This window comes from Microtus ochrogaster, chromosome 2 (assembly GCF_000317375.1).
Source record: "Microtus ochrogaster isolate Prairie Vole_2 chromosome 2, MicOch1.0, whole genome shotgun sequence".
Lineage (NCBI taxonomy): Eukaryota > Metazoa > Chordata > Mammalia > Rodentia > Cricetidae > Microtus > Microtus ochrogaster.
In genome coordinates, this window is record NC_022010.1 from 59253603 (window position 1) to 59264595 (window position 10993).

At 37.8% G+C, this 10993-nt stretch overlaps 1 protein-coding gene across 1 annotated transcript in view; it reads right to left on the reverse strand.

The window, feature by feature from the left end:
• LOC101994823 (T-cell receptor-associated transmembrane adapter 1) overlaps window positions 1-8997 on the reverse strand; it is a 48102-nt gene extending 39105 nt beyond the window's left edge. Inside the window, exon 1 of the mRNA XM_013351898.1 lies at window positions 8976-8997. Coding sequence (XP_013207352.1) covers window positions 8976-8997 — 22 coding nt within the window. The remainder of the gene's footprint in view (window positions 1-8975) is intronic.
• Between the last annotated feature and the right edge of the window lie 1996 nt (window positions 8998-10993).

A 10993-nucleotide genomic window follows, 5' to 3' on the forward strand; every position in this document is an offset into this window, starting at 1 on the left:
AAAAACCCCGTGTGCTTCTGCATGCCAAAAGGTGAGTTTTTATCACTACCTGGTTTAAAAATAAAGTCTGATTTAAAAAACAAAGAATTAAAGCATGGTATGAATGAATCAAGGTGAAATACACCATATTCTTTGAGAAAATCCAGGGGTCTGCTCATCTCTGAGTTCGCATGAAAATAAAATGAAATCTACTAAACTTGTGGACCAATAAATAGTAAGCAAGCCCTGGTGTGTATTCATCTGCTCGCTGTATCCTTTGAGACCTAATGGATAGAGAAGAATTAAGAAATTCTGAGTGCTTAGTGAGTATTAAATGTCTACCAGGGGACCAGGTGCCTGCCTTAGTCCCACCAGCCATCACTGTAGCCAGCAGAAGCTACACTGTGTAAGCCAGAGTCAGCAGCATGCTTTACGGTCATTCCAGCATCAGCACCAGGAACTTCTTAAATATCTGTATGTAAGTATGCTTTGCAGCAGTACTTCAGTGCAATGGAGGATAACCTCACAATTGCAATTGTGGTGGATAACTACGGAATCGCGATTTTTGGCATGGTGCAGCTCTGGTAATTTTATTATTTTTTTATATGAAATTGCTAGCATAGACGAATGGAAATATTTATTTTAAAAGACTTTATTAATGTATGTTTATTATCTAGCATGGCTTCTTCAGTTTTAAAAAAAGCAATGTAACTGACATATTATATGCCCATATTTATGGGATATGGTATAATTCAGCACACGTATACAATGCATAATGATAAAAATCCAGGGTATTAGCTTTTATAGTTCCTAATATTTATCTTTTGTGTGTGTTGCAATGTGGACTTTTGAGATATTTTTAAATACATTGTAAATTGTTAGAGAGTTTAATCATGCTGCTATGATATAGAGGACAAATTAATTTCTTTTCTCTACATGCATCTTGCTTCTCATAATCTAACCAGACACTGTCTCCTCCCCTTCCCTTTTCTGGCCTCCAGTGACCACCAACCTCTATTTTTGTGAACTCTATCTTTACCTTCTATGAAAGAGAGAGAGTAAATATGTGTATTTGTCTTTCTGTGATGGAGTTATTTAAATTAGTGTGATTAATTATTTAATTTAAATTACCTTCCTATCCAATCTGTGTTGCTATAAAAGACAGCGTTTTACTCCCCCTTTCAAAAGTAAAACTGTTTTGTCCACATACAACCTGTCCAATGCTTTTCGTTGCTGAAGTAACACTCAGATTAGTGAATGCCACATTCCCATATGCTCTCAGTTGATTATGGACTTATTTACAGATTCCACATCCTTGGTAATTTGGATACAGGTGATGTTTTGAGAAATTCATATGTATAAGACAGAATTAGCCTAATTAGCCATTACAACTTCAGAACCTAGAATTACACTTGGCCTATTAGGTTTCAATAAATATCACGCTGATGGAAAACGTAACACAATGGGAGGTATCCTCTGTTCTTCTACAGACTGTAACTCCATAAAATCCAAAGTACAATGCTTGAAGCTCTTGTTTCTGTGGATGGAGTTGGCTAAACACTAAGGAACTTTTGCTCACTTTATTCCTTTCCATCAGAATACTTATTGTAAGTAATTGAACCACTCTATAAGACTGAAAAAAAAAACAGTAAAAGAATCTCTAATATAACTCTTAAAAGAACTTTAAAAGTATGTTCCAGGGCCATCAAGATGGTTTAGTGGGTAAAACGGCTGGTCCCATAAGCCTGCCCATCTGAACTGCCCAGCTAAAATCCACAATGGAAAAACCTACACCCAATATTTGTCCCCTGGCCCACACACATGCCACAGTGCACCCATACACACACACAATAAAAATATTAAATCATTTTTAAGAATTAATAACCCAATAAAAATGAGGTACAGGCCTAAACAGAGAACTCTCAATAGAAGAATGTAAAATGACTGAAAGACATTTACAGAAATGCTCAGCATCCTTAGTCATCAGAAACGACTCTGAGATTTTATCTTATACCTGTCAGAATGATCAAGATCAAAAAAATACTAATGGCAACTTATGCTGGAGAGGATGCGGGGAAAGGGGACCACTCCTGCATTGCTGGTGGGAGTGCAAACTAGTACAGCTGCTGTGGAAATCAGTATGGCGATTTCTCAGAAAACTAAAAAGCAACTTACTTCAAGACCCAGCAATACCACTTTGGGTATATACCCAAAGGATGTTCAATAATACTACAAGGACATGTGCTCAACTATGTTCATAGCAGCATTATTTGTAATAACTGGAGCCTGGAAACAACCTAGATGCCCCTCGACTGAAGAATGGATAATGAAAATGTGGTACATTTACACAATCGATTACTACACAGCAGCAAAAAATAATGACATCTTGAAATTTGCAGGCAAACAGATGGATCTAGAAAAAACAATATTGAGTGAGGTAACCCAGATCCAGAAATATAAATGTAATATGTATTCACTTATAAGTGGCTTTTTGACATAAAATAAACAAACAAACAAAAGAACCAACCTACAGTCCACAACCCCAGAGAACCTAGACAGCAAAGAGGACCTTAAGACAGACATACATGGAACTACATAGGCAAGAGTAAAAGTCAAGATATTCTGAGTAAATTGTAGTGTGGGGGTGACAGGAGAGAAAAAAGAAAGAGGGGAAGTAGGGAGGGGAGCAGGCAAAAGAGTATAGCGCAATAAAAATATTAAAATTATTTATTTAAATAAATAAATAAATAAATAAAAAGCTCTTAGGAAACAATATTCCTAAACAAATGTTTAGAAAAAAATCTTAATTTTGCCTGTATGGATGCATATTAGTATGTTGAATATGACTCGTTCTGCAAAAAGGAAAACTGACTACTCTTCATCAGAGTCTTTCCAAATGTATTTGGCCAGAGAACTATTTCTTCATCAGTTACCATGAGGATGGCAGGTTCTGTGGACAAGATCTGGATGCTCAGAGACCCAACAATTCAGGAAAATAGTAGTATTTAGTTGATGTAGAGTTCAGACAGCAATGGAGAATCAGAAGATTTCATTCGGAGGGAACATTACGATGGAGGTGAGGTAACTGAAGGGTTGAGTCCCAAACATCTACACAGGGATGGAATCCTGGAACATTAATTCAAAAGGAGAGGATGCCATTGTGGAGTGGCCCTGAGAAGTTGGCCATTGAAGGAGATAACTGACAAGGAGGGTTTAAGTCACGGATCCAAGTAGGAACCCCACAGGTTAACCAAACTAGCATTTGTAACGTGATTCATAGAGGTGATGCTGGGAAAAGGTCTCAGAACTAAGAACTTGGGTGTAAACACATCCTTACCAGAACACATACTCGAGCAAACAGAGAAAGAAAGAAGATGCTCCCACCCTGGGTCATCCATGAATTTCAATTCCAGAAACAACAACAGTATTCAGGAGCGGGCTTTCAGGACACAGGTCAACAGCAAGAATAACTTGGGCAAAAATGCAAGAATTGTCTTGCTGGCCCAAGAAACACAAACAACTGGAAGGCAATGCAACCAAACCCACCTGCAGCTGTGACTGCCCCAAGGTTTTCCAGGCTCAAGATTGTGACTGTACATATGCAAGTCTAAATGGAATTGAAAGTCAGGCACATAGGACACAGGCAGATGACCTCCAGCTCAGGCAGAGAATCACTTAATGGCCTAAAAGAGTAAATATATATCCCAGATGCATGACTGAGACCTCAGAAATAGAAAAAAAAAAGCACTAAAAATTTTGTTTCATGATTACAATATATTTGAAATGTGATCTGTATTACAATGTTTCCCATTCCTTAGGTTTAAGCAATAGGCAAGTATAACAAAGTTGTGCAAAACACACAAGGAAAGCCTATGAATGTTCAACAGATAGCACCACAGATTTTTTTTTTTATTTCCAGGAAAATAGATAGCTTTTCATTAAGAAATGGATGGCTAATGGAAACATTACTGGAATAAGAAAGTCTATGAATATATATATGAATATATATAATATATTCAAACATATTAGTGAATACAGTCAGATTTGAATTATGACTTCATGAGCTATGCTCAAATAATAAATAAACATGAGGACTCTGCACTACATTTTAATGAGATGAGTTATCAAAACGATATTGAAAAGATAGCTAGACTAAGCAGAAATGCCCTGATGCACTCCACGCATGTTACAAATGTAGGAGATTTGAGGAGAGGTTTTGATGGGTACCTGTCAAGAAATGAGAATTTTAAGAGCAATAAAATTGAAGTTTTGTTGCCACAAATAAAAAAACATACAATGACAGCTGCCACTCAAGTTCCATATGCAGAAAAATAGAAAACTAGGTCATAGTATAAAAAAACAGACCTACTTTGTCTAGACTATTTTAATGGTCATCTATCATTTCTATAATTAATTATTTCTTATTAGTATGGTATATTTATATCTATTTGGAACATATACATTTATTCACATATCTCTATATTTATCTGTCTGTCTATCATCCATCTATTCCAAAAGGCTCTCAACACTTCATTTATCTATAATTTGAAGTGTTCCAAATTAAAAAGCACTATGTAATTTTAAGAGCTCCTATTAAAATTCTCCTATTTTAAAAGCTTTGATTTATGGTACTAGAACTTATCACTCTGTAGAATTTTCTTTACTACTGCAAATCAAGCAGCTACACTGAAGCACGGGGAAAGGAAGGGCACAATTTCAGGAGAGGCAGGAAGGGAGAGCGCCCTCTACCTGCAACCAGGCAGTTTTAAAACGCGACGTCACTCAAAACTAGATAGGGTATCTAACTAGACAATGGTATCTGTCTAGACCTCATTCGTAGTTCACATTTCTATTAAATTTCATTGAATTTCGATGGAGATCCTCTGGCAAATTTACTTATTCAGACAGGAAAGCAAAACCAAGGTAAAAGCCGTGAAACAAAATGTGTATTTGGCATAAAATTTTTGAGTCTTTTAGAAGTGCTTTTAGTGCTTATGGAAGCAGAACTGGAAAGTGAAGATAAAAAAAATAGATAACAAAGATTCAGAAGCAATAAAGTATCTGATATCAGATGTAGGCTCTTTTCCTCCATGTGGGAAGTTCATGCCCGGGTTTTCAGGAAGACCACAGTTTGTCCTCTTACAGAGACTTCTCTGCAATGCCCCAGAGAAAGGACCAACCAAAGAGCTTACATAGTCTGAGAAATTTTGTTTTTGTTTGAAGTATAAATGGCTCATTGTAAGTATATGTTTATATATACTTATATACTATAGGATTTCTAATGACTTTAGTTACCAATTGATGTATATAAAATTATTTCTAAAAATGTTGCATTAAAGTAACTACCCTTTTATTTTTAACCATTATGCAGGGCTATTGTTCTAAGGAGTATATTTTAGGAAACACTAGCTTGAGCACTTTTTATTTTTTCTGAACTGCTTGCACATTCAGGGCTTGGCTTACTTGAAGGACAGTATGATAACATGAGTTTTATCGTCGGAATATGAAGTTTCCTCATTAAAAAAAGTTTTCTTGAGATTAAAGGAAGGAACCCTGAAACTGCAAATGCCTTAGGACATTTGCAATCAAGTAGCAACTTCAGAGCAGCTGACTGAGCAGACATTTCTTTGGTTGATCTTTCACCAAATAAGACATGTAGTAGATTAAATTTAGATCAAAATAAGAGATGATTGGGGCGGAGGATTTCCGGGGACAGCAGTTCTAAGGGGAGAACTCCTGAGGAGGAGCAAAGAGCAAAGGCAGAAGCATGGAGAATTGTTGCACCCGTCGGAGTCGGAGTCGGAGTCCTGACTGGGAAGAATGCTATCCGTCAAAGGAGAGCTGAACGAGTTGAATGAAGAGAATACTTGCCTAGGTGTAGGTAGGATGCATTAGTAAGTTGTATTTTTACTATGGGATGACAGCAACTTAAGGGAGGAAAGATTTATTTTACTCATGGTTTCAGTCCATCATAGCAAGAAGGAAGTAGCAGAGGAATTCACAGCCTGGCTCTCAGGAAACAGAACAGAACAGTATGGGCAGGACTTTTACAGCACCCAACCTACTTCTTCTAACCAGGCCTACTGTCCATAATTTATCATTTCCCAGTATCCCAACAAAATTTTTCATCTATCAGTGAAATAATCCATTCATTAGATCAGAGAGTTCATGCCATACTTGTCAAAAGAAATACCATAGCAAGGCCACCTAAAGGTGTGCTGTAGCAATCCCCAGGTATTGTTCCATCCAGCCAAATTGACCGGATTAACCATCACACAGAAAAGCAGAAGGGAAAGTGAAAACTTTTGGGTTAACAAATGAATATGCTGATGGCCAAGGCTGGACTTGGAAGCACCAGAGGAGCGCCAGTGAAGGCAGTCCTGTGAGATTCCTAGCTGCACAGCAGGAGGTACAGATTTTAGTAACCAACGCGCAGGGCCATGCTATGACCAGGCAAAAACCTGAGCTGCTCTCCTCTGCTTTCAGTCTTTCATACGTTTTCTTCCCTAGTCAAACTCATAGTCAGGGAATGTCAGTCATGAGGTTGGAGCCTTAGAAACCAGCCTACAATCTCTTTAAGAGAGGCAACGGTTCTAAAGACATAAAAATGTGAGGGGTGGCTCAGGGAGAAAGTTGGTTTCAGATAACCATTATCTGTCTTGTCAGGCATGGACTTCATAGTGTTATATATAGACTTTTCTTCAAGAGCACCACAGAGTAAATAATCAGTTCATCTTGAAACTTTCAGCTAAATTCATCAGATCAATTTTATTGAGTCTGGAATAATATCTGTGATGGCTTAAATAATGAACCTGGTTCTGCGTAAAATAACAAGAAAGATTAAGGATAGAAATTGACCAATTAGCCAAATCAGGAGCAGAAGGAGAGAGAGCACGAGCAAGGAACTCAGGACCACGAGGGGTGCACCCACACACTGAGACAATGGGGATGTTCTATCGGGAACTCACCAAGGCCAGCTAGCCTGGGTCTGAAAAAGCATGGGATAAAACCGGACTCTCTGAACATGGCGGACAATGAGGGCTGATGAGAAGCCAAGTACAATGGCATTGGGTTTCTGATCCTACTGCACGTATTGGCTTTGGGGGAGCCTAGGCAGTTTGGATGCTCACCTTACTAGACCTGGATGGAGGTGGGTGGTCCTTGTACTCCCCACAGGGCAGGGAACCCTGATTACTCTTTGGGCTGACGAGGGAGGGGGACTTAATGGGGGAGGGGGAGGGAAATGGGAGGCGGTGGCGGGGAGGAGGCAAACATCTTAAAGAAAGAAAGAAAGAAAGGAAGGAAGGAAGGAAGGAAGGAAGGAAGGAAGGAAGGAAGAAAGAAAGAAAGAAAGAAAGAAAGAAAGAAAGGAAAAGAAATTCACCAATGAGGCTATAAAATGATAGAGGATGCAAAGAAAATAGCTGGGATTTTCCCTGTTTTAAATGTGAGTCATGAAAATGAAAAGCAGCAGAGAATGAGTGAGAAAATAATATCTACGTAGTAGGTGGTTAGGATGTGTGAAATAAAAAAATGACTCTATATAATATTATTTTTACAGTAGTTTCCTAAAACCCAAAATTACATGAAAATAGAAGTTTGGACATGACACGTACCTTACCTAGGACAACATCTGATCTCTGTGAAATGCTTAGCAAGCGTTATCCTTCCTACAAATTCTAAAGGGCATTGGAAGAATAAACTTCAGGCAAACTCTTCCTCATCTGCACAAACAGAGAACCCTTAGTAGAGTTTTGGCAACTATAATAACACAGCATATTAGAAAATAATTGTAACCAAAGGAGGTTTATTCCAGAAACGCAAAGAAAAATTGACATTTCAAAACCAATCAGTGTAAGTCACCAGATCAACTAACTAAAAAATGTGTGATCACTGTTATAGTAACAGAAAAAATAACTGGGAAAATCCCAGCATGCATTTCAGACTAATGAACAACAAAACTCTGAGAAAAATTTAACAAGGAGGGAATTTTTTCAACATAATTAATAGTTCTTATAAAATGAAGCCCTCATATCACACCACCCTTGATAGTGAAATGCTATTTTCCCACTAAAATCAGTAGAGGCCAAAGATATCCATCACTAATGCTGTCCTGGGAGGTTTTAGTTTAAATGATAATTTTAAAGAGAAATCAAAGACATGGGTTGCCAACACAGAAGTAGAACTGACTTATAGAGTCTATGAAACTTGTAAAGAGTCTATTATAACTAACCAGCAGGTGTAGCAAGGGTTGACTGAGGATACAAGATTAATAGAAAATACCATTTTGATTTTATAATCTTATTTAAAATACCAAGAGATTAAAATTAAAATAGAAATTATGTTTTCAAGTTCAGAAGCTAGAAATTGGGAAAGCTATGGTCTCCAAAATAACACAAGAAAACTCTGGAGGTGGTATTTTTATTTTATTATATATTCTTTTTCTTTAATAACATTTATTTATTCTATGTGTTTTACACATCATGTATCTTGATCCCATTGATTGCCCATCCCTTCGCATTCGCCCTCCATCTCGGCCCCTCCCAAATAAAACAAAATTAAAGAAAAAAAGATGAAGAAAATAAAATGATGGGAGGGGGAGAGAAGGAATTAAAATTCTCGTCCTGTAAGCTGCAGTGCAACCCACAACTCAAGCCACATACTCCTTTGTCCCGCAAATTTCTACCCGCAAGAGTTCACGCAGAGTCGTTGGTTTGGTTCAAGGGCCCTGATCTCTGCTGCATGTTGGGATGCTGGGCCCCCACTAGAATTCTTCCTGGACATCCCACTGCCACCCTGTGTTGTGGAGATCCTACAGCTTTCGGTCCGCTGATCAGGTTCCTTCACGTGCTCCAGCAGATCATAGATGGGGTGGATTGGGGGCAGGCCAAGTCATAGCCCTGGATTTCCGCCTAGTCATCTGTAGGCTTGATCCTTCAGACGGAAATGGGGAGAGTTCTCCCATGGTAACAATTGTGGGTCTGGCTCACCTATACCTGCACTAAACCGCATTAGCATTATTGCGCTGCCTTGGTGAGGTGCAGGGGCTGCTCTTCTGAGTGTTGCAGTTGGTGGAGGTCAGGGATAGCTCTCCCACTCTTATGACCACAAGGTCATCTTTCCCACCTGCCTCTGGAATTGATGGGTGGAGGGGAGCACTTCTCCCCTATCTTTGTTGCCACAAGACAGATGAGAAATGGGGATTATCATATATTCTTATTGAAAATACTTTTTCATATAATATATTCTGATCATGATTTGCCCTCTTCCATATACTCCAAGATCATTCCTATCTTCCATGTGCCCTATTCCATGTCTTTTTTCTCTCTCTTTAGGAAAAAAAAGGTAAATAATTAAACCAGAATGTTTATTAAAAAAAAAGATAAGTGAAAAGGACAGAAACACACGCAATCCATAAAAAAATGGAAAAAATGGATAAATGCAATATGCAAACAAAACGCTAGTAAGAAAAAAATACCAAACAAAGCAACATGAAACAAAAAAAAAAAAATTTACAAAGAGAACAGTGAGTTCATTTTGTGTTGATCATCCACCTCTGGGCACTGGACATGCTTTGCTTTTAGGTGTGGTTTATATACTCAGTGAGATTCCAATGGAGATAACTAATTTTCCCATTACAATTGGTTGTTGATTGAAGACAGCTTCTTGGTTAGTGATAGAAATTCATGTCTACTTCTACCTATCAGTGCTGGGGGACCCATCTGGCTTAGCCATGTGCAGGCCCTATGCATTCTGCCACAGTCTCTGTGAGTTTATATGCATATCAATCAGGCCTATTATGTCTGCAATGTACTGTTTTCTTGGTAGCCTTCATCCTCTCTGGATCTTAAAATTTTCTGCCCTTTCTTCTTCAGGCATTTGTTTCCTGAGCCCTGTTTGATGACCAAAACTGATAGATATTATATATATATATATATATATATATATATATATATATATATATATCACAGGAAATAACTATTGATAAGGACGTATTATTACTTGATACATACAATGCTAATATTTAGACAAATTAAATTTCTAAAATGATGCAAATTACCAAAACTTAATTAGAAGAGGAAATTTTATTAGATCTATAAAAACCACAGAAATAAATTAGCAATTGTAAATAAGAAAGTGCGAGATTTCTGGGGCAGACAATAGAACTCTTTATTATCTGAATCTGTTACAACCAGTATATAGTACCTAATTATTTGTGGGATAGCAAAAACATGTCTCCAACTTCTGAGTTCTTAGTTCATTTTAATGAACACATGAGACATTTATTTCATTTTAAGAAAGCCTGCAAGAAATGACTAGTCACGGCAGCATCACAGGTGTGATTGTGTTCCACCCACACCCAGCTTGAGAAATGAAGCTGAGAAATGTCCCAAATAACTCAGGAAATCACCAGCTCCAAGTTCCCTAACACGTCCACTTTTTTAATCAGTCACACTGTTTCTTGCAGGAGCACAGGACTAGAGGAAACGCAGTGGCGTGAAGGCAGAGTTCACCTCACCCATAGTCGTCATTCATTATGAAGTCTGAACAAGAAGGTATGGTGGCTGGTCCTGCACCGGATCCTCTTAATGCTCTTTCAATGTATTACAGTGTTAGAGTCCTAAAAACTACTTCCATTAGCATTGTAGATAGGACAGAATATGGCACGATATTTCTGCTCCTCTGAGGCTAAGCAAAGAAATAGATGTTAACTCTAAAAGTCTGGACAGCCATCACTCAAAGGCTAACAGTACACATGTATTCAGAGAATGAGTGACTTATTTTTCTCATCTAAATGTTTAGTGGGTTTGAATTTTTACAACGAGCAGTAATTAGCTTTGAATTAAAAACTATTTCAGACAATTAAATCTTTCTAAATAAAATCAAATGTTTATTCAATTTAGGAACAGTTGGTGCAGATGGCAAATATTTTTTTCACACTTGGTAATGTTGAAATAACAGAATTTCATTGGCAAAACACAGTTTTAAGAGTATGCTCTGGTGTGTGTGTGTG